At 36.2% G+C, this 26133-nt stretch overlaps 1 protein-coding gene across 3 annotated transcripts in view; it reads right to left on the bottom strand.

Annotated features, from left to right (window-relative positions):
• Slmap (Sarcolemma associated protein) overlaps nucleotides 1–26133 on the bottom strand; it is a 545241-nt gene that overhangs the window by 327669 nt on the left and 191439 nt on the right. For all 3 annotated transcript variants that reach the window (XM_090409867.1, XM_090409869.1, XM_090409868.1), the window contains exons 9-10: nucleotides 11992–12129; nucleotides 1705–1815 (exon numbers count right to left, since the gene is read on the bottom strand). In XM_090409867.1, the coding sequence (XP_090265993.1) occupies nucleotides 1705–1815; nucleotides 11992–12129 (249 nt within the window). The remainder of the gene's footprint in view (nucleotides 1–1704; nucleotides 1816–11991; nucleotides 12130–26133) is intronic.

Raw genomic sequence — 26133 nt, 5'->3', positions numbered from 1 at the left:
TTTCTATATGGAAGATTTTGAAAAACGAGCCATAGACTCAGCCCCACTCAAACCTTCTATCTGACTAAGATATGTAGATGATGTGTTCTCTATTTGGCCTCATGGCCCAGACACGTTAGACTCCTTCCTCAGTCATCTCAATAGTCTACATCCAAGAATCCAGTTCACTATGGAAAAGGAAAGGAACAATTGTTTACCCTTCCTAGACACCTTAGTCACACGCCTGCCTAATGATACACTTACCTTCACCGTATACAGAAAACCCACACACACAGGCAGATACATTCACAAACTCTCCCACCACCACCCCTCTCAACAATATGGCATTATTAAAACTCTTACCAAGAGAGCCCACAATCTTTGTCCCAGTGGAACCGCCCTCACAACTGAGCTTGACCACATACACAACACTTTCCTCTCCAATGGCTACAGCGATCACAGTATCAAAAAAATAATCAACTACTCCCCCATTCCCCGTCCTTCTCATCAACAAGATTTTAAAAATGCCATCACCATACCCTACATCCGTGGCACATCCGAAAAAATAGCCTAGATACTAAAACAGTACAACCTACACACAGCATATAAGCCCCACCGCAAACTTGCTACCCTTATCCGTTCTACGAAAGATCAGCTCCCTCCTCTCTCTCTGCCTGGAGTTTACAAAGTACCCTGTTCCTGTAAGCTGGCGTACTTTGGACAGACAGGCAGATCAGCATCCATAGAGGAACACAAGTCTTACATCTTCAAACACAACTATGGCCATTCAGGCTTGGCTGACCATGTTTTGGACACCACCCACAGGGTATCATGGAAGAAAACCACCATGCTCCACCACAGCAAATTCAAGAAAGAGAGACTTTTCTTAGAAGCAGCAGCAGCAGCTCTCAAAAACCAACCAAATCTCAATAAATATGGTTGCATTAAGCTTCCGAAGATTTGGGAAACACTCATCACCAGAGTTCCCACCTTACATTCCAGGCCACCTACTACTGCCCTTAGAGGGCGCTCTACCTAGATAGGACTTTAGTGTCACCCACGTGGTTGGGCTTAGTATTGTTTGTTATTTGTGTATATGTTACATTAATTGTTTTTGTAATCCCCGTAGATGTCCTAGTGACTAGGACGAAATATAGGAAGTATTAAATTCTATTTTAATTCTTTTTGAGTGTTGTAAATAAAAAAAAAATCCATTAAGCCTCCAACATGATGTCCTCACAGCACTTAAGCCTCGACACACGGAGTCACTGTATGCTACTACACATGCACAAAATCTCTTCCATATCTTATTTGGTGGTAAATTCTGAACAAACCTTACTTTCTGGATGGTCTCGTATATGTATTTTTTTACTTATTTTGATCCCTTGCAAGCCACCATTTTAAGTGTGAGTGAAACTAGTCATTTGTAGGTTTCAAATTAATGACTAATAAAAAAAAAAAAAATCTGTTTATAGTCATATTTTACTCACTACAACATAAGCCTCATTTACGGAGAGAGCAAAAGAACTGGTTACGATATTTAAAATATGAACACAAGTATGTGCAAACAACAGGAGTGTACTTTCATATGTGTCAGTATCATTAAAGTATTATTAAAGAAAGGTATAGTTAGCTAGAGAAGGATCACTAAATTTTTCACTTAATATAAGATGAATTGGGAGAATAAGATGATATATACATGTGTGTGTTACGATATATTTTTACCTTTGCCGATAACACTTGCTCCTGTTTTCTCATTACTTCAAGCTGATTTTCTAACACCTTTCTTTCTTCAGCAGCTGCACTAGCTAATTCTTGTTGTTTCTCTTCAGCTTCCTATAAACAAATAGCATGTGAAAATAGATTCCATTTGCTGTCAACTTTTGCTATAGTAAAACCTCACCACCAGAATACTCTATTATAGTAGTAGTTTGCTATAATTTTTTTAGTATAGCATTATACCTAAAGAGTTTTGATCAGGATGTAGTTTATTCCAGTAAGTGAATTGATTATAATAAGATTATTCATACAGTAGTATCTTGCAAATCTGAACCCTCAAGTAATCCGAACTGTGGTTTGAAAGAAAACAAAAGTTTTATTTCTTACGTATTATTAATTTGTGTACTATTATTATTAAATCAGATGCTTAAATATAAATATGACGCTACAGAATAAATTAGCAGACGATGATGACGATAAAGAATTCGAAGAAGAAAAAAGTAAAACGTGAAGAGGCAATTGGCAGTTTTAATATGTGTATGAATGGGCTAAGCAGAATGATACACCATTCCACAAAGTTTTATTGCTAATGCAGCTACAAGAAGAAGCATTCGAAAAACGTTTAGCTTCCAAGAAGCAAAAGAAAATCAGTGACTTTTTTTACAAAGAAATAAAAAAAAAACCTTTGTGTGTTATTTTGTGAAACTTTTTTTTTGTGTGTTGTGTACAAGAAAGTTCTATATTTTATGCAAATTAAGTTATGTACTGAACTATGCAATTTTATTAAATTAGAATCCTCAAAATACATACAAACTAAACTTTTACTAAAATAAACTCGTGTACTGTATTATTTTTTACGTTTTATATTACAGTACAGTAGCATTTTTTCTATCAGTTAATTCATTTATTTACAGAATTAAATTGATGTACCATTGGAATCTGATTATTTTTGTCTTTAGCGCTAGTTATTGTTGCCTCTTGGGGGGGGGGGGGGGGGGGGGGAATTCGCTAATCCGAACTTTTCACTAATCTGAATGAGCGTGGTTTTTATTAGTTCGGATTAGCGAGATACCACTGTATTTAGTCTTTGTATATTTAATAAACACAAAACTTATTCTTATATAAGACCATCTATTTAATACAACTATGTACAAGAATGCCTACTAGTTTCGCTAGCCTACTGTCTAGGTTTGTCAAGACTAAAAAAGTGAACAAAAACATAATAAATGCAAAAAAAAACAAACTAATACAGAACTGTTTACAACGGTTAGTACACCAAATTTAACAGCTCGCGTGACAATGTGTGCATGTAGCGAGATGCTTCAGTTATTATTGTGAACACGCATTACACAGTTTTTAGCGTACTGTAGTTCCGCTATACTTAATGGATTAATCAGATTTTTCCATGAATCTTTTAATACTGCTCCTTGATTTCAGTTGAGGTTGTTTCCTGTTCGTGGGATCACTGCTGCTTCTTTGAATATTCTGGATCTGTAATCATCCTCTATATATGGCATAGAGCTGTTTACCTAATCTATCGCTTGATTAGAAGTTGAGAAGTGATGTTCCAAGCCTGAGGTATCTGCTCTGTTGTGATTAACATCCACAAAGTGTTCTTTCTGTCTAATTTCCAGACATCTTGAAGTTTGGCCTATGTAGGAAAGACCACAAGTGCATGGAATTCTATAAACACCTGCATATTTGAAAAATGGAACGCTATCTTCAGGTGATCTTAAAAATTGTCTAATGGTTGTAGTTGGTTTGAACACAACTCTGATGTTGTAAGGCTTTAAAATTCTAGCTATTTTGGTGAAGACTGAACTAACATAGGGGATGACAACTGATGAAACGTACTGCGTAACTATTCTGTGTTGTTGGAGGTTATTTTTATAAAACAATTTATTGATTATGTTTGAAGGATAATCATTTTGAGATAGCGTTTTTGATATTTGAGAAAGTTCAGTACGAACATCTGTGACTATGTTTTGGGCTCTTTTCCGTAACATATGGATGATGCTGTATTTTTGTGTATGATGATGATTTGAAGTAAAATGTAGATACCATCCAGTATCTGTTGGCTTTTTATATATAATAAGTTTAAAATTAGCATTCTCTTGTCTTTTGACCAGAATGATGTCTAAAAAAGGTAGTTGTTGATTGTGTACCAATTCCAAAGTAAATTAACATTATAAGGGCTCTCTTTCCTAGAGATATCACACAACTCTTCAATCACTGCCTGAAGTCCAATTTCTTTATAAAGTCAATAACATCGTTTATCAACAATTGGAGGGTCTGGTCATGGGCAGTCTCCTGTCACCACCATGTGCAGATTTGTTCATGGAAAAACTAGAGAATAAAATTCTAGCCAACATTGTTTCAAAACCATCAATCTGGTGGAGATACGTCGATGATGTTTTTATCATTTGGAAAGAAAAAATAGAAAGCGTACATGTGTTTTTAAATAAAATCAACTCGCTTCATAACAAAATCAAATTTAGCAAGATGTATCACCCATTCACACATCAATGGCATGAATTCTTCTCATGTGCAAGGTTGCTGAGAAGAAAGATTCCATTACAGGAAAGAACTTCTTTCTTCTTTTTCCAAAATTTCAAAGAAAATCTTAACCTTGAAACAGTCAGTTTCAACCTCTTAATAATATCCACTCAGAGAATTATTATAACTGTTAAAAAAATGAACTTATATCAGATATTCCTATTAACTCACTCTGTAATGGCAGCTATCATTTATTCATGTATGAATAGAAATATCTCTATAACAACTCATAGAGATAGTCATAAATGAAAGTGAGCCAAGATGCTCTGCTATGCTCCACATGAGAAATGTCAGATGGTTCATGAATCATTATCATCATCAGAAGCTTGCTTATGTATTGCCAAAAAGGGTTTTTTTGGTCTTCCTCTGTGTACGTGTATAGATAGCGAGACCAACACAGTTTGTTGGTCTATAGAAAGCAAGCGCACTGGGCATAAGTGAAAGTGGATGTCTTGAGTGTCCCAACCACATCAGTTGACTTTTCTTAATTGTTTTTATTAGGGATCTTTGCTGGCTTTCTTCAAGAATGAGAGTACTAGGAATGTCATCTTGCCATGTATATCCTAGTATTCACTGAAAGCATGTCATCCCAAAGCTATTGTTGATATTAAATGCTCGCTGAGTAGTGATGTTCCATGTCTAGGCAATCATGTGTAAATATGGTTTGACTGGTGGTTTTGGACAGATGAATTTTGGTTTTTGTAGTAATGAGATTGGATTTCCAGATATCAGTTATGACTTGTATGAAATTGAAAAGCTTTGTGCTTTCTTTTCACTATGTCAGTGAGAGTATCAAAGTAGGAAGAAAAAGGTACTGAAAATCATTTACTTCTTCAGTGTGTGGTCATTTAGCCTAATATTTCCTTCTATTATGTTTTTAAGACTTTTAATTAACAGTCGTAATGCTGTTAACTACCAACCCAATCAATGCTGCACTTTTACATAAATTATCTAGGTGCTTTCAGGCAAATCTGAATGTTAGAATCAAATCAGCACAATATCATCTGAGAAACAGAGAATGCTTATACGAGTTTGACCTGCCAAATCTTCAAGAGTTATTCCATACCCATTTCCTAAGAGCCTAAATATATACTCAAGGGTAATAATAAAAACACAAAGCGTCAAAAAGTCTTCCTAAAGAACTCCAGTGGAAATAGGAAAGCCCTCAGTCATCTCTCTATTAACAATTATTCTTTTATAATTCTAGTATAGTTCTGCTATTTTTATTATTTTCAAGGATATGCCATAATAATAACTGAGAATTTTGAACATCCTTTGTCTACTGACTGAATGGAAGGCTTTATCTCTTGATCTGCCTAGCAACCTTCTTATGCAATGGATGTATTCGACAGTGCTTCTGTTTTTCAAGAAACTAAGAGTCACCTTAGTTTCTGTCATCCGGAACTAAGAGTCATCTGGCATTATAAGTATGCCGAGTAGGATGCCCTCCGAGATTTCTGTGCCCCATTCCATGGTTGGATTATTGCTTTCAGCCTTCGAACCCAAACACATGCATTGAATGCATCAATGAAGTAATTCTCTCCAGAATGGAAGAATATATTCTGCACTCTATGCTAAATTCCCATCTCCTAAATAAGCCTTAGTTCTCCAAAGATGCATGAAGGCTGCACAAATGAAGAACCAAGCATATTGCAAATGGCTACCATCAAGAACTCTTCCTTCTCTCACTGATTATACCAAAGCCTGACACAGCTGCAAGAAAATCATCAATGCACTCAGATGGATCTATTGCATCATCACCCACACAGAAAGCCAATCTCCTGGAATCATACTTTTCCTCATTTGCTTGCATAAATAATTTTGGAAAATGTCTCCAAACTATTTCAAACACCCAACACTCAATGCTTCCTCTAACCTTATCACCAGAAAGTGACCAGAAAAATCTTGAAATAACGTGCTGCTTGCACATGTGTGTGTGTGTGTGTGTGTGGGAGGGGTGCCCCAAGAGCTCCCTAAAATTACTCAACGCAATATAGAAGAGAGCAATCAGACTGATTAACACATGATCTCTTACCAACACACTAACCATTCTTGTACAGGCATCTAGTATCTACTGCATGCATCTTCTATAAATATTTCCACGGTAAACATTCATCACTGGTATCATCAATAATCCCCCCCCCCCCCCCCACATCTCTATCAAATTCATTGGAACATGCAGCTGCTACTCAACATCCCTTGATGTAATAAATGTTGAACTTCACATCCTATGTGGCAAGGTGCGCCATCTTGCATCAACACTTGTCCAACTACATATTCATAGAACAAGTTTCTCTTCCTCCTCCTCCATTCCTGCTGCTGTACTGTGGAACAGTCTCCCCTCCCTGTGTTTCCCAAGGAATACAATGCACAGACCTTCAAATCAAATGTGAGCAAGTTCCTTTTTTACAATTCTCTCCCCATACACAGTACTAACATACTAATAGGTTGACTAACCAACCTCCGGTGTATGGGCCAAAACCAAAATCACGCATAGCTGACATGCTACAAGGAGCTCCGGATGATCAATGCAGATGATGTTCACTGTGTCGGCCTATGTGCAGGATCAATAGCTGATACTTCATTACAGCATTATCTATAGAGAAACATAACTGATTTCTTGAATGGTTTGAACGTGATATGTGACTTTATCTTTCAAATCTGTCAAGCGAATGTGATGGCCATGCCATAGAAAATGACTGACTGAGTACTCTATCCCCTGTGAAAGGTTGATGTAATAAATGTTGAACTTCATATCCTATGTGGGCAGATGCGCCATCTTGCATCAACACTTGTGTTCAGGCACAACAGCCTCTTGGCTGCAGTTAGAGGGTGACGACACTGCTCAATATAACCCAATAATGCACACACAACTATGCAAGATCACAGTTCTGGTTCAGTGGATTTCCTAGAAGAAAAATAGCCTCATAACGAACTTGGCAGAAAATCCATACTCTGACCTTGAGCAAATGAAAGGGAACTTTTTTGAAATGCAAGAGGATTCTCTATAGCCCAGATGCAGAAGTTTTGGATGTTTACTGTTCCAAAAACATGAAAATGCACTTGACACTCTACAGAATGTTCCAAGGCCAATCCTCGTCTACCTCCATGCATGCCAGAAACATTTCTCGGAAGTTAGCATCGCTCATTTGCAGTTCTTGCCTGCCTTATGGTTCATGTGGTATGCAAAATTCACTATCTATTCTCACTCACAGTGCAATATTTCCCCTATTGGTCATTTTTTTTAACTAATTTTTTAATTGTCAAAATCTCTTCCCCGTGATCTGGTTTGGGTACCCACAAATATGAGGGGATATCGTCTACTGGTTCTCTCTAGAGGTTGCTCTGAAATAGGAGTATTTTTGAAACACTCTGTATCAATTTTAAGGACTATTAACTGAATTTGAGTGGGTCACTAAGTGGACAGTGTTTCTGTTTTGCAGTCAACAGAAACTTAAACTCACCATAACAGGTCTGTGAAAATGTTCAGTGGTAAATGATTTTCATTACCTTGTGAAATGTGTGACCACCACTCCACTAAGTACACAGACTAAAGAGTTCATACACAGTGTGAATAATAATATTATTATTAACCTCCAGGAGTCAGAAACTCGTTGAGGGAGGCCACACAACTCACACTAGCTAACATACCTGTTCTTGAATTTCAATTCCTTCACACAACTTGCACACACAATATTTAACTATGATTCATTCCAATCACACACTATGAGAGATAAATTTAACCCTAATCTCCCCTCCCCTTTCTTAACAGCATTCATTCTCAACTTCCATGGATGCCCTTGCATCCTTTCCCTACCCTCCATAAAATGAAAAATTCCACCTACTGAAATTCTGTATAACCCTTTCATAAGATTGTAAGTCTCAATCATATCACCTCTCTTTCTCTTGTTTGCTAGTGTCTGCAGCCTACAAATTCTCAACCTGTCTTCATAATCAGTATTCTACAATCCTGATATTATTTCTAACATTCTCCTTTGATTCTCTTCACTGTATCAGAATCACCATGGAAACCAGACTTCAGTGCAATAGTCCAAGTGATGTGTTTTTTATCAAGTCATGTAAAGAGGCAAAATGGCATCCTTATCTTTACACGTCAAAGTTTGTTTCAGCATTGCCATTATTCTCTGAGTTGTATTTACAATTTTTGCTATATCATCATCATCAAATTCCTGCCATGTACCCTCAAGGGGTGTATAGTTTTTTTGCTATATGACACTTCAACTTCCTGTCTACTAAAACTCCAAGATCCCAAGCCTGATCAGTTTCTTCAAACATAATCCCACAAATATAATATGACACTGGATATCTAATTACAATTGAAATGACAACCAGTTTTCTATGCCCACAATTTCAGTCTATTCAAAACATTCTGCAAGTACTACCTATCTGCAAATAGCTGTATGTCACATGTCAAATCCTTCCCAATATCATTAATGTACAGATTCAATAACAATTGACCAAGGACTGATCCTTGAAAAACACAACTGGTTACCTACAATCTGCAGATTCACCCCCCCCCCCATATACCACTTTTTGATATATGCCAGGCAGCCATCCTCTTATCCATGCCAATAGTTTATAATCCAATCCCATATTCTCCAATTTATGCAACAGTCTTCTATGCTGTATATTGTCAAAGGTTTTAGCAAAATCCAAAGTATCCATTCCGTTGTCTAACTCAGATAACATTATTATAGAATGTGAGCAAGTTGCAAAAACATGACCTTCCCTTAGTAAACCCAGGATGTTTATTGCAAAGAAGAGATCTCTGTCAATCCATTTCTGAATGTGAGCCCTAATGAACCTTTCCAAAATCTTCACCACCACTCCTTAGCTTCTGATTGGTTGATAGTTGGATATATCAGTCTTTGCACTGCCCTTCCAATGGAATTACCATACATTCATTCCACTCCAGTGCAATCTTCCCTGTTCTGTGACTCAAATTATATAGCCTGGTCAAGAGAATATGCAGTTCAGTTGAACACTCTTTTTGGCATCCGTGCTGATATCCCATCAGTTCCCATTGCAGAATTCTTATTTAGTTTGAACAAAAGCTCCAGTACTTCCTCCTCCACATGAGTTTCCTCATACAGTGAAGAAGTAGGTGATTTCAATGTTGCATATATATACCAAGTTGATAGCTTTCAGCAAAATCGCTGTGCATTGGTTGAACTATCACTTCTTTATCAGTCACCAGCATACTATCTGCATTCAGTAGAATTATTCTTTCAAATTCATTTTTTTTTTTTTTTTTTTACTTGCAGCATAACTATAGAATTCTTTTGGGTTGTCTTTAACTTACAAAACCAGTTTCTTTTCATACTCAGACTTAGCTTCCTGTACAACACTTGCGACTCTTCTGGAATGCTGCTTATAATTATTGTAATTGACATCATCCTTATGCTCGTGGCATTCTTTCCACATCTTTTTTTTAACTAATCTCTTTCTTAATTAGATTACACATCCATTTCACTCCTACTCTATTCTCCGAACCCTGGGGACACATTCTGATATCGCATCATTTAAGTATTTTTTAAACACTTCCCACACACTGTCAATATCCTTCCCATCCAATAACTGATACCATGGCACAGAACAGAGCATACCCTTCATATGGTCATAATTTCCTGCTTGGCAGTTCAGCACGTAACCATTTCTGAATGGAACATTCATAAACTTAGCCACTTCACAAATGAGTACCGCATGATCACTGGCACAAACCACAGGCAGAATAGTTACGTCTTTAAGTGAAATCCCTTTGACACTATAATCAGTTCTAACACTCTTTGACCACGAGTTCCTTCTTTCACATGCTGCTTGAGAAAGTTGTTTCACAACAGCTCAATAAATTCAGTTTCATTCTTCTCATGCGATTTCATAGCTATCTAATAAATGTTTGGATAATTAAAGTCCCCCATTATGATTACTCTTTTCAAACCAGTTGTAGTTATTTGTTGATGCATTTCTTCATCACTAGCAAGCAATCCACCAGGTCTGTAACAACACTCCACTGTGTATTTTATAGGTTATCTATATGAAATAGGTTTCCAACTCTTTATGGATGGGAGGGATGTCATTGAAAAAAATTAACAATAATAAAATAATTAAAATAAAATAAAATAAAAATAGCCTTTTACTTAAAATCAGATGTAAATGGATATTGGGACTGCATTTTGTGTATAACATATGAATAGACTACAAAGTGTAAAAATAAAAGTTATTGGTTGGCACAGCAATAGGATCAACTTCAAATTATAAAAAAATTAAACTAGTACTATTGTTAACATGAGTAAAAATTTGCAACTCTGGTGGTCAACCAAACCAGCCATAATTAGAATGTTCAAAAATGAATAATGGATATCATTCATTTCAAGATTATATCTCAACAGTTAATTATTTTACATACAATGGTCAAGAAAGTTAAAACTTTTCTCCGCTCTTTTTTTATCTGAAATTAATTTAGGTGATTGTAATGTAAGTCCAAGTGCCTAATCTAAATCTGCAATAAAAAAAAAATTCCATCACATAAGGATTTATTGTTTAATGGATAGGGCATATGAGATCTATTTATGCCTATGGTTCCAGAGACGTTCTAATAGGTAAGAAGCAGAGGAATTTTTTTGAGTCTTTAGAAAGTACAGCTGACTTCTAAAAAAATGGAAAAGCTGGTTCTTTTTGGAGACCTAAACAGTAAAGTAGACGATTAATCCCAAACAGAAATAGTTTGGGAAAATTTGAATAAAAGAAAAACAATTAATAATATTAGTACCCACTGGATTTTCGTTCAGGACATAGATTGTCATAGTCATGGTGTTAGTGTTAACACGTTTCATCATAGAGATGTGCATAAATTTACATGGAGAGAACACACACAAGAAATAAGAAGTATTATTGGTTATATTATTGTTGATAGTGATATCTTTGGACTGGTTCAGGATATAAGAGTATAGCATCATACTTAATACAACATTAAATTTTGCATTGTATCACAGACCTCTTAGAAACTATGAACATAAAGATGAACATGCTATGTTCATAGTTTCATTTCATAGTAAACATTATTTTTGTAGGTATAATCACCAAGTGTTTGTTGTTGTATAGGTTGGAGAACACAATCTTCTTAAACATAAACACAAAATTATTCTCTGACTTTTATGTTTATCTTCATTTTTGCATAATTCATAATGTTTCATACAGACAAAAAAAATCATATTAATTTAGTTCATATCTTATTGATATGAACTAAATTAATATGATTTTTTTTGTCTGTATGAAACATTATGAATTATGCAAAAATGAAGATAAACATAAAAGTCAGAATAATTTTGTGTTTATGTTTAAGAAGATTGTGTTCTCCAACTTATACAACAACAAACACTTGGTGTTATACCTACAAAAATAATGTTTACTATGAAATGATAAATTAATTACAATTTATTTAAAAATTACAAATATTTGTGATGTTCATATATTTAACATCTCTTCAGCAAATACTCTTTCAAGCAATTTAAGTTAAAAACAAACCAGGTTAACAAGTAAACAGATCTAAACATTGTACTTTGTCAGTGCTGTGAGCCAACCTATCTAAGAATCAGTTAATTGAGGTTGAATATCAAGGAATAACTGTGTATTGCAAAATTATTATTTACTAGGAGATACTTATGCTAGAATTTAGAACTTAGGTCACCCTGAGAGTGTTTGGTAAAGATTTCATACCTTTAACTTTTTTAGAAGTTCTAAAATTTCCTTCTTGTTGTCACTATCCTTCTCTACAAGATATTGAAGCTCTTTCTCAGTATTCCTGAACATTTCTCGAAGACGTGAACATTCATCTTCAGTATTACTTAAAGAAGTCTGAAACATATAGTAAAAAAAAAAATAAATAAATAAGTACTGCAATCAACAAATATTAGTAATGAAATAAAATCAGTTAACAGATCAGACAAAAATTGATAGAATATAGCACATAATTACAGAAACGTATGAAAGCAGCATATTAACAACTTTAGCATTATAGAGTATTACTCCTAAACATTATCTAGTCATTCCCCCCACCTTTTTGACCCATGTAAACATGTATTTTCTAATAAAGTGTGCAATATCCTGTCGTACTTGTCAACTGCACTGTGAAGGTACTTATAGTGAGCTGAATACCAAGAACTTGCAAACTGAGTCTAATGATAATGGACTCAGTGATCAACTCCATAAAATATGGTAATTATTAGTATAATGTTTAATCATAAAATGGATTCATAAAATGAACTGACATTGGATAACTAATCTTGATGAAGTGCATGACTTTACATTTATTAACACTGAACTGACAACATTTTCCTATGCCCACAATTCCAACCTATTCAAATCATTCTGCAAGTACTGTATTACTGATTACCCTGCCCATCTTTGCATCATCAACAAACAGCTGTATGTCCCCTGTCAAATCCTCCTCATGTCATTAACATACAGACTAAATAACAGTGGACCAATGACTGATCCTCATGGTACACCACTGGTAACCTTAAATCTTGCAGACTCACATCCCCCATATACTACTTTTTGATATCTATCAGTCAGCAATCCTCTTATTCATAATAATATTTTATAATCCAAACCTATATTTCCCCAATTTACACAAGTCTTCAATGTTGTATCCGTCAAAAGTCTTAGCAAAAATCCAAAAGTATCCTGGTGTATCCATTCCCCTTGTCTAACTAATTGTAACATTATTATAGAATGTAAGTTGCTAAAACATGACCCTCCCTTAGTAAACCCATGCCTTTCATTGCAAAGTAGAGATTCTCTGTTAACTCATTTCTGAAAGTGAGTCGTAACCAACTTTTCCGAAATCTTCACCACCACTACAGACATTTTGATTGGTCAAGAGTTGGATACATCAGTCTTTGCACCACTCTTGTGCAATGGGATTACCATACATTCTTTTCACTCCTGTTGAATCTTCCGTGTTCATCATCATCATCATCAAATTCCTGCCATGTACCCTCAAGGGGTGTACAGGATATGACAGTACTACATGAAAAAATTACATCATTACTAACTTCCTATCTACAATTTTCCTCCAAATCAGTCTGTTACTTGTCAAGACTCCAACATCATCAGATCTATTTCTATCGTCTAAGGCACTTTGTACCGTATCAATCCACCTATATCTTGGTCTTCCTCTGGGTCGTTTTCCTGCCAACCTGGCAGAGAACACTTGTTTTGCTAATCTTTCCTCTCCCATTCTATTTAAGTGACCATACCACCTGAGATTAGCTCTGCTAACACATTCCTGGATGCTGACAATGTCAAGTTCTTTCCTAATATCCTCATTTTTAATATGATATTGCCATTGATGCCATCTGTTCACGCCTCTAATCTTTCTCAGGACTCTCGTATCTGCGGTCTCTAGTCTTTGGTCAAGTGTTTTACTTCTGACCCAGCTCTCAGATCGATAAGTTAAAACTGGTTTGAACACTGTCTTGTATACAGCTAATTTAGTGTTCCGACTAATTTCTTTTTTATTCCATATGAATTTATTCAATGACTTCCCACCATACCAGCTTTGCTGATTCTGTTGTCTATTTATATATTTAATTTACCATCTTCAGTAAAAATCGTGCCTAAGTAGCTGAAATGTTTTACTTGTTCCACAGGTTCTCCATTCAAAACACAGTTGACATTTTCAATGATTCTGCCTATTTTCATTGTCTTTGTCTTTTTATTGCTGACCTTCATACCATATCTATTACAACAGCTATTCAATTTAGTCAGAGAATCTTGCAGACTTGTAGCGGATTTATTTAGAAGTATAATATCATCCGCATAAAGCAAAGAGCTGACATTAACATCTCCAATTTTGATATCAGGTTTAATACCACATTCCTTCATAATGTGATCCATATAGATAATGAATAACAGAGGGGATAATGTACATCCTTGTCTCACACCAGATTTAACATTAAACCATCTTCCTGTACTTCCTTCAATTCTAACTGCTGAGTTACAACTCAAATAAAGACTAAGTATTGCTTGATATAATGCCCCATTGACACCATATAACTGCAGCGTATTGAATAGCTTCTCTCTTGGCACCTTGTCATATGCCTTTTCCAAATAGATAAAACTTAAATACAGATCATTGTTATATTCCCATGCTTTCTCGACTATTTGTCGTAAAGTGAAGATCTGATCCTGACAGCCTCTATTTGGCCTGAATCCAGCTTGTTCTTCACCAAGCTTTTCTTCCACAATTCTTCTCAACCGTTTCTCAAGTATACTTGCATAGATCTTGCCAGGAACACTCAGTAGGGAAATACCTCTGTAATTCTCACATTCAGTTTTATTTCTCTTTTTATATATGGGTACTATGAGAGCTCTACTCCAATCATCGGGAATTCGTCCCTCTGTGCAGGCTTTCTGAACTATGCAGTGCAGCCACTGTAAGACTCTTATACCACCATGCTTCAGCATTTCTGGTCGAATATCATCTACTCCTGCTGCCTTTCCACATTTCAAGCCTTTGATGGCTTTTTCTACTTCAAGTATGGATATGTATTCCTGACTGCATGCCTGGTCAGTGTTTTTTATCACTGTGCTGTCATCACTGCTTGTTTCATTTAGCAGTTTTTCAAAGTAATTACTCCATACTTCAAGGATATCTTTTTCTTCAGTTTTCATGTCATCTTTATCATCTCTAACTCCTTTTACAGCACTCTTTCCACCATTCCTAAGCTTCTTCAACAACCTCCAGAATATTTTGCCACCTTCTTGATATTTATTTTCTATATTCTTGCCAAAGCCCTCCCATGACTTTTGTTTAGCTAGTTTTACACACTGTTTAGCTTTCTTACATTTGTCTCTGTATTCTGTAAGAGTAAAAGCTGACTTATTTGCCAGGAACTTTTGATATGCTTTCTTCTTTTCCTTCACTGCCTCTTTAACTTCCTGTGTCCACCAGGGAGTTCCGATTTTTTTATCCTTGCAGACAACTTCACCACATGCCTCTCTGGCAGAATCAATCAATGTTTTCTTCAGAGTTTGCCACTGAATCTCCAAGGTTTGATTCCTGTTCTCAAACTCTTTCATTTTTTCTTCAATAATCTTTGTGTATTTTAGTCTACAGTTGACATCTGAGAGCTGCTCAACTTTTATTCGCTTTAAAACTTTCTTATATGTTTTTCTTTTCGATATGAAATTCAATTTCATCCTGCTCAAGACTAAATAGTGATCACTTCCAATTTCAAATCCTCTGTACACTCTGGTGTCCTGCACCAGGGAGAAAACATCACTATCAACAATAACATAGTCAATGAGACTTTTCTTATTCCTAGCCTCTTCTCTCCATGTGAATTTGTGCACATTTTTATGTTGGAACATGGTGTTAGTAATAACAAGTCCATGTCCTGAGCAGAAATCCAACAGATATTTGCCATTATTATTAGCTTTGCTCTTTTCTCCAAATTTTCCCAAAATATTTTTGTATGTCTCACAATCATTTCCTACTCTGCTATTTAGATCCCCAACAAGGACCAACTTTTCCTTTTTCATTGTGTCAGTTGCTTTTTCTAAAGCCTCAAAAAATTCCTCCACTTCTACCTTAGTAGAACCTTCTGTGGGACCATAGGCACAAATAAGTCTCATTGTCCAGTTCCCCATTCTCATATTTGCCCACATTACTCTACTTGAGACTGACTGCCATTCAAGAAGATTAGCCTCGTATTTTGTGTTGAATACTATGGCTACTCCTTCTTTTCCTTGATTATCATTGCCTGAATATAACATTTTGTATTTATTGCTCAGAAAGATCTCACCAGTTTTGGTCTTTTTTGTTTCAGTCACCCCTATTATGTCGATCTGGTACTTATCTAATTCCTCAGCTAGCTCCATTTCTTTGCCATTCAGGCTTCTTACATTGATAGTACCGATCTTTAACTCTGGTGATGTTGAGTTGGGGGTTTGTTTTCAGATTTGTTCCAGTAGCTGACTTTTCGCTGTTCGCCCTGGTTCCCTGGCGAAAACAACGGGGGCCTTGTTTAACCGGGCAACGCCCCAGCCGGCATGAAATTTTGTCATGTTGTACCATCATTTTCTATTTTGGTTTAACCAATAAGAATACAATTTGGTCGGCTAAATCCCAAATTGCCAGCCCATCCTCGTTCGTTCAGTATCAATGTAGATACCCAACAGGGTGCACCACGAGAAGGTGAGGATTGGACATTAGGTCAGAAGCCCTGGTCGGTTCTCCGCATTCCTTTAAAGGCTATGTGGAGGTCTCCTCTCAGTTATACAGCTTTGATCCTTAAGCACCCCTTCCGTGTTCTGAGACTCAAATTATATAGCCTGTTCAAAGGAATAGCCAGTTCAGCTGAACACTCTTAGTATCCATGCTATTATATCCCATCAGTTCCTATTATAAATAAATAAATATATATATCTGCGCAGTTAGCCTAGTGGTTATGTGCTTCGCAACCATATGTCTGGGGAAGGAGTGTCTTAGGTTCGATTCCCGTCGATGATGTGAGGAGCTTCAGGATCTTCCTCAGCCATAGCCAAGTTAGCTGGTCTTGGGCATGGACAGCAGGTTTTCCCCCCAGTTTATATGGGGTTTTTCATCCCACAAGCAGGCAAACTGGCCCCGTGAACACACACGGATATAGTCATTAATATCGCCCTTAGGGGATGCAGCAGAGGAATGGCGAACCAGCTGCATTAATATGCCAATAACCCTTCATTAGGAGGGGACTCAACCTGTCCTAGACAGATGAGAAGGATAGGATGGGATACACACACACACACACACATAAATATATGGATTCCATGCTAGATACTTTAATATATATATATCCATGTTAAATACTTTTGAAAGAATCAAAAGTTTTAGTCAGGTATGATGAAGCTTGAAATATTGAAGATGTTATAACAACAAAAGATATACAGTCCTAAGAAAAGCAAGCAGTTGACATAATCAATGATTAGTGCCAAAATGTTATTTCAGATATTCAGTTTTTTCTTTATTTCCATTGGTAATTTTCTTTTTAACCAATATAGCCATAACTGAAATTCTCCATAAAGATCAGTCCTCTTTATATTTGCTAAATCAGTCTGCCTAAACATTTTAGTCATCTCTTTCAATATTTCCTATGTTTAGTACCACACACACTTCTGGATATACTGTCTAGTTCACCTCCATCACATGCGATTTACATTCAGAGCAATTCCGAGTACATTCTTCTTGGAAGTACAGTACTCCTCCTCTTTGTGTGTGTCCCTCTGCGAATATGATATGCTCTTCAGTTCTGTTACTCCTAACAAATAATCAATTAAACATGTTTGACTAAAAATAATATGAATAAGCTGAAACCATCAAGCCCACCTGATTTCCACCCTGCTGTTAACTAGAGAGGAAAATGGTTTGTGCTCAATGCTGGATTAACCCTGGTATGATGGCAGAGTAATACCAAGGCCCTTGCTCTTAAAGGATCACAAAATTAGGAAGCTGAACAAATGAAATTTAAACTTTTAAAAAGTGTGTTTGAATAAAAAATATTCTTTGATTGTCAATGTTAAACACTCATCTTACTGCTTGCTGTATGTTTCATTGAAAGAAAATTACTGAAAGAAATAAAATTCGATAAGCCTGTGTAGGTTCAGTGGAAGTGGTGTTTGTACTCCTCAGCCTGCAAAAAGAGCATTCTGAATTAGATTCTAGTCATCAACTAGAGGAATTTTTTCTAAGCCTTTCTTCAACCAGTTCCCAAGTTAGTTGATCTCTGGGACGAGCAAGTGTTTTTTTTTTCCCTTCTCCTGGAAACTTGGGTTTTTCACCTCGTAAACTCAAGAAAATCGACTGTAGAACCCACACTATTTCAGACATTAAAAACATTGTGTTAGGGTTAGAAACCATGAGATGACTGCACTTGTTGAGCAATCTCTTCACTGCAGACTGCTTAAATTAGTGATAGCCTTGGACCAGCTATCTCTGATTGGCTACCAGTGGAGAATGAACTGCCCACTCAGTCTCCAAAAGTTAGGGCTAAACTGGCTCGCCTATTCCCCTATACAGGAATAAAAAGCATTAGCTGATTTTTTCTTCTTTTTTTGATATATATAAATATATGGAAAAGACTTGCTATTTAGAAGAATATCACCTGTTTTTATGTTTTCTCTTGGTAACACCAATTATGCTTTCTTTTCGGTTAATACTTCTCACATTGATGATGTGAGAAGTATCAAATGTTCCAAATTGCAGACTTTTCAATGTTTTGCACTGGTTTCTAGTATGAAACAGTGAGAACCTTGTTTAACTGGGTATCATCCCAGCTGGCATGGAATTACATCATGTTGCACCATTACTCTGTTTTGGTTTAAGCAAATAAGAATACAATTTGGTTAGCTAAATCCCAAACTGCCAGACCATCCTCTTTTGTTCAGTATCCAGGTGTAGAATGATGGAGAGAACCAACCAAGGTGCATGATGAGGGCTGACCTAATGCCCTCATCATGCACCCTGTTGATAGTGGGGGGGGGGGGGGGGGAGCTCAATAAAGTGAGGACTGACATTAATAAATTAGAATGTCATGGTTGGTTCCTGGCATTCCTTAAAGGACTATGTGGATGTCTCTTATCTAGCTTTGGCCCTTAAGCAATTCCTATCTTCTACAAGTACAAATTCAGGCATATGCTTGATATTATAGGAGGGGGCACAAACAGTGATGAAAGAAATCTTTATCAGTTTGAAAAAGCAACAATGGAGATGCATCTAAAGATTAATGATGAAAAATAAAATACATGTCGTAAAGTGGGAAAGTTTGTCCTAATGGTCCCTTCACAAACAGAAATTGATGAGCATTAACATATAAGATCACCTGGATGACAGGGATAATGTAGGGTGCAAAGAAGATATTTCTATAAATTTGAAACTGTTCATCTGTTATAAAAGTGAGGAGATACATAATTTATATATGCTATTCCATCCTCCCACAAATCCACAAAACTCATACTTCTATGACATCAGCATTGAGATCCAAAAACATATTCTTCCTGCAAACAGATGTTTCCACACACACTTAGAAAACAGTGATATAAGATCAAGGAAAACAAAAACAATGATCTACAAAATAACTGTAAGACAGTTATTAATGGTCTTACAGTTATTTACAGTCTTACTATCAAAGACACTAGTTTATTGAAAAGAAGGATTCTCAGATACATATTTGGAGCTATACATTAAAATAGTTGGTGTAAGAAAAGATATAACCATGAACTATACAGATTATTCAAGAAGTCAGGTATTATCAAGTATGTTATGTCGTGACGTTGTTTTCTTCGTGTTGTGTTCGAATCCGCCATCTTGTTACAAGTCACTTTCATAAAATAAAACACAACTAATTGTAAATTGATCACTAATCCAAGGGCAGAGAAATTTCCATTATACTGCACCACTCTATCCTTAGATAAGTCTATATGAAATAGTAGGATCAATTCAAAGTTAGTTAGCAGTCTTTTCATTCATTCAGGCCGAAGTATTTATTTTCTTTCTGGGATTCCCGCTAGATTCGAATTTTTGTTAACGGTGCAGTAAAAAGAAATTCAGGCAAATACAATAGTTAGATTAACAAATGAAGCATTTAATATAGGTCATATAACACATACATAAATTTTACTTCTAATTTTTAATAGTAGTAACAAGTCAAACATTAAGTCAAGTTAATCACATTGGCACAATCTTCCAAGTCTTCACATGCACTTTCTCAGCTTCTGGATTACAAAGTTTCTACACTTAAATAAATATAATAGAACATCCAATCTAATCAGTTTTCACACATTTCTCAGTCATGCTATAAGTTCAAAGTATCACAGGCACTAATAGCTGATAAATATCTTTCAAACAATTCTTATCTCCAACTCTCAATCACGAAGAGTTTCCTCAGTTAAAGTTAGGTTAAGCATAGCGTAATTAACACACAATTCTTCAAGCAATGAAATAAAACACTATGAAAGACCTTACTGGAAATAGTTCCTAGTACATCAATTATGTTGTTAGCAAAGTTTTGGAATTTATTTATCTTACTAAAAAAAAAAAAAAACACATCTACAAGACTTATCCACAGTTATACTTAAAACACTATCAATCGTACTTCAGAATTCTAGACATCAATTATAGGGTACTTCAACTATCCTTGTTACCACTCAAACTAATTAAACACAGTGAGGTTCCTTTTAGGGCAAATCGGAAATAAGCCGCAATTCTAGATCAGCTGGGTTTATTCAGAATTCTTCCTTAAACATCCAGCTTTTTATTATATCCGATTGTAGCATTAATTTCCCTTCTATTATCACTGCTGATTTCACTTTCAGCTAACTAGAAAATTCGTTTCATTCTTGCTCATAAAAATTGTCCACTTAACTCCTGCCCTTAAGAACCTTTTATTTACTTCTATTTCTGTAGTTTATCCCCTTGCTTCCTTTCACTTCCAAGTTTCTGTTCCCCCTCTTTACTTTTTATATATATTTTTTTTATTCTCTCTTTAGCCCACGCTCTGTTCCACTCACGCTCGTTTATTTCACGCGTCTCCACAACAACAGACAAACAAACATTCTCGCCAATGTTAGACAAGGCTATACTACTACATTGAGTCATTATATACCGTTAAGCTTTCACAAAATAGGAATAATTAGAATATTTGTTTTTCAATAAATGCGTAGTTAAATTGCAAATATAAGTTCTTATAATATTGACATAACAATAAATAAAATAGCTCAATAATATTTAACACAGAATCTTATTATCATTAACACATTCCTTTGATTAAACAATTAAATATTTGATATAATTAAGGTAGTTATATGATATCAAATTATAATTTATGTTATTTACATTAAATAATATTTACAAATTTAGCTCTTGTGACAGAAAATCATGTTGGATTCTGAATCAAATAACATTTATTCTAATTTCTACATAAACAGAATCCAACAATATCAAGAGATTATGTTGGGCTAGACATGTTATATATATATATATATATATGAATAATAAAGTGACATTTAAGGTGTTCAAAACCAGACCAGAAGAAAAATTCATATACTTAATATTAGATGGGAAGATGTAGTGATCTGAGATACTAAAGGATTTAGGAGTGGGAAAAAAAAAACTCAGCTGAACAAGGAAAACTAACAGAAGTTTCTGAAGGACAGTGCCCACACAGGAGAGGTGACTGTGACACCAGTGAAGTTCATAATGATATACAAAAAAGGTGCATCACACATAGAGTAAAGTAAAAAATATATATATATATTGCAATACAAATTTTTAGAACTCATACTGCAGTATTGCATTTCACTGTTAATAAATGTTAGGCTATGTACTTTGGTGTGATTAGATATCCAATGCCTTATTATATTAGTGGGATTATGCTTGAAGAAACTGATGGGGCTAGGGATCTTGGAATTTTACAATATAGCAAAAATTGCAAATACAATTCAAAGAATAATAGCAATGCTGAAATGAACCTTGACATGTTAAGATAAAGAAGTCAATTTGCCTCTTTACAAGGCCTTGATAAGACCTCACTTGGACTAATGTGCACAGTTCTGGTCTCATTATTTCCATTGAGATTCTGATACAGTGGAGAGTGTTAAAGATAATATCAGTCTCATATTTGTAAATTTAGGAACACAAAAACACCTCTACGTCCGATTGTTGAAGGAATTGACAGCCCAAATTATCACCTAGCCAAAAAATTAGCTGCCACACTCAAGGAATTGGTAGGTCAGTCCCCTTCCTACATAAAAAATACACATTTCATTAATAAAATTAAAAACATTACACTCAACGACCAAGATTTATTAGTCAGCTTTGACATAACTTCCCTTTTCATTAATGTCCCAATCTTGCTCCTGCAGAACATATTTCCACACGACATCACGGCCCTGTTTGCCCACATACTCTGCTCCGGATATTTCGTGTGGCAAAACAATTTTTACCTTCAAAAAGAAGGTACAGCCATGGACTCACCACTTTCCCCCCCAATAGCTAACTTTTATATGGAAGACTTTGAGCAACGTGCTCTAGAGACAGCATGTCTAAAGCCCAAAATTTGGCTCAGATACGTCGACGATATTTTCGCCATTTGACCCCACGGCTGCGAAGCTCTAAATACATTCCTTAGCCACCTAAACAAACAACACAAATGTGTCCAATTCACCATTGAAATGGAAAAAAACAATTCTCTTCCTTTCCTAGACACACTTGTCATGTCTTCCCTCTGGCTGTCTCTCCTTCTCAGTTTACTGCAAACCTACACGCACAGGCCAATACACACATACACAAAAATTCTTACCACCACCCAACACAAAAACTAGGTGTCATAAGCACCCTTAAACACAGAGCCCTAACTATTTGTTCTAATGAACAGGCTCTAAACCAGGAATACAAGATCATCAACCAAACATTTATCAAAAATGGATACGGTAAAAAACTATTCACAAGATCCTCCATAAAGATACCAGTAAGAACAAAAAAGATTTCAAGAATGCTATTGCCATTCCTTATGTTAGAGGCATTTCTGAAAAAATAGACAGAACACTATGCAAATATAACATTAAAACCACCTTTAAACCCCCAAATAAGTTAAGACACCTACTAAGTTCTACTAAAGATCCTCTTCCACACCTAGCCCACCCAGGGGTATACAAAATACAATGCACATGTAACATACCATATATAGGAGAAACAGGGCGAACTATCCCAATCAGACAAGATGAACACAAATGACACATTAAATACCTCCATTTTGGAAAAACCGGTCTTTCTGACCACGCACTCCAAACATACCACAGAATTGATTGGAAAAATACCAAGTCCCTACACCTGCACCAAAACCTGGTTTGAGAGAAAATTTAAAAAGTCATGTGAAATGCTCAAACACAACCCAAATCTCAACAAAAATGATGGCCTAACCATTTCAAGAATGTGGAGGACCCATCTACAACCTGTATAACAACCTAAACCAGCCATAGAAAAATCCCACTACAAGAAGACAACCTGGTGAAGTGTTTGTAACATTCAACAGCAACTGAAAGAAATCATATTATAACAATCAGAACTATCCAGAAGAATATTAGAGGACTTTAGCAGTTTATTGTAGTTGTATTTATTTGTTATTATTTTATTATTTTTTTTTAATCACTAGAGGTCAGGCTAGGAAAAAGGATTAATTACCTACGTAGATTTAGTTTACCGGTATACAGGGAATGAGCATGCAGCTTGGTTCCTTACACACTTTTATTCTTCCGATGATGACCTCGATACAGGGGTCGAAACGTCAAGTTTTATTTTATTAGTAATTAATAAAATAACCTGTTCAACACGTGTGTTTTTGTGTCCATAAATTTACAAATATGAGTGATGATCACCGTGTAACCTTAAAAGAAAAAAAAAAAAAAAGAAAGAAAAAAAGATAATATCAGGATTGCGGAATACTGATTATGAAGACAGATTGAGAATTGTAGGCTGCAGACACTAGCAAACAGGTGAAAGAGGGGTGATATGATTGAGACTTACAAATTTCTGAAAGGGTTATACATGTACATTATACAAAGGGTTATATCTCCTTGAAACTGAGAATGAATGTCATTAAGAAGGTGGGTTAGATTTTTCTCTCAGAGTGGTGCATGATTGGAATGGATTGCCTTTGGATGTTGTGTGTGTGTGTGTGCGCGTGAGTGCAAGTAGCATGAATGAATTCAAGAACAGGTATGACAGCTGGTGCAAATAGCCCTGGAGGTCTCTCTTAATAATAATAACACACACATATATATGAGAAAGATTGTTCCAAAGGCGAACAATCTTCTCTACTGTTTTTTTCAATGATCACAACCTTCAAGTCATTATGAGAGTTTATTTTTCACTTGGTTAGACTATAATAAGTTTAGTTTAATCCTTTATCCAAGTGTGAGCAAACAAAGTTTGCGCCTGAAAGTATCTTCAGGACTGGGGTAAGGGAGTGCAACACCAGGCAACTCGTTGCAAAGGTGGAGAAAGCTCTCATCACTCCTATCTCAGTATCTCCCATAATGCAAAGCACATCTCCTTGCGGATATGTGTAATGCTATGCATTAAGGCAAGAGCCACTACCCATACAGGTTTTGACCATTATTGAGGTCTCGTCAGTGGGAGCCAGGCCCAGTAGTAGAGATACAAAGGCAGAAGCAATGAGAGGTCATGCTTTGCATTATGGGAGATACTGAGATAGGAGTGATGAAAGCTTAGAGCTTTCTCCACCTTTGCAATGAGTTTCCTGGTGTTGCACTACCTTACCCCAGTCCTGAAGATACTTTCAGGGCAAACTTTGTTTGCTCACACTTGGATAAAGGATTAAACTAAATTTTATTATAGTCTAACCAAGTGAAAAATAAACTCTCAACATCTTTCTCTGAATCCGGAGTAATTTATTAATAAGGTTGTACACCCTTTGGCAACTCCTATAGGTTAGGATGACCTCTCATTGCTTCTGCCTTTGTATCTCCACTACTGGGCCTGGCTCCCACTGACGAGACCTCAATAAAGGTCGAAACCGGTATGGGTAGTGGCCCTTGCCTTAATGCATAGCATTACACATATCCGCAAGGAGATGTGCTTTGCATTATAGGAGATACTGAGATAGGAGTGATGAGAGCTTAGAGCTTTCTCCACCTTTGCAACGAGTTGCCTGGTGTTGCACTACCTTACCCCAGTCCTGAAGATACTTTCAGGCACAAACTTTGTTTGCTCACACTTGGATAAAGGATTAAACTAAACTTATTATACTTCAAGTCATGAAAAAACTCAAATTCTTTTTTTCCTTCTAATCCAGGGGTCGCCAAACTTCTTTGACCGTCGACCCCTTCAAGAATTTCTTGACTTTTTATCGACCCCCTCTATTTTACTATTACATAATTTTAATATTACCTAATATATATGTTGATGATGCGCAAAAATGAGACTGGGTTCGAATACATGTAATCATGCTGAAATCATGATTTCAGCATGATTGCATCAGCTGAAATCATGCTAAGAGAACAGTAATACTTTAGAACTTTTGAGGTGAATGCCAGAGGTAAAGTGCATATTGGTAAATTGGCTTGTTGTTACATGCCATTTTTAGTACTTAAGTTCGGTTTATTGTAGCTCACAGTAGATCTTCTTCTTCTTTCACTATGTCTTATCCCATGTTAAACGGGGTTGGCACACCAATCTTTAACCTTCCTCTTCCAAGTTCTCTGGTCCAGGGCGTCCTTCGGACTCCATCCTTTCTCCCTAAGATCCTCTGTCACCTTATCCCCCCACCTGAGCTTGGGCCTGCCTCTTTTCCTCCTTCCCTCCAACTCCATATACTCCACTTGTTTACCAACATACTCCTCACCCTTCCTCTCTACATGTCCAAACCACCTCAGCCTACTTTCTTGTATCTTCTTGCCAATTGGTCCCACCTTAACCATCCCTCTGATGTAGTCATTCCTTATCCTCTCCTTCTTTGTCACACCACTCGTCCATCTCAACATCCGCATCTCTGCTACCTCCATCTTCCTCTCCTGTGCCTTGGTTATAGGCCACGTCTCTGCACCATGGAGCCTCGCCACCATCTTATACAGCTTTCCTTTCCTCTTACAACTCACTCTCTTGTCGCACAGGACCCCGCTCATATTCCTCCAAATCATCCAACTGCATGTTATTCGGTGCTGCATTTCCTCATCCAAGTCACCATTCCTCTCGACAACTGACCCAAGGTACTTGAATTTCTTCTCTGAAATTAGCCTTTCACCCTGGAGTCGTATGGCCATATCCTCATCACTCCCCATTGACATATATTCAGTCTT

Source organism: Typopeltis vanoorti, chromosome 20, assembly GCF_054136105.1.
Source record: "Typopeltis vanoorti isolate ZY-2024b chromosome 20, IOZ_Tvanoo_1.0, whole genome shotgun sequence".
In the NCBI taxonomy this organism is placed as follows: Eukaryota; Metazoa; Arthropoda; class Arachnida; order Uropygi; family Thelyphonidae; genus Typopeltis; species Typopeltis vanoorti.
This window is presented reverse-complemented; position numbering and strand designations above follow the sequence as displayed.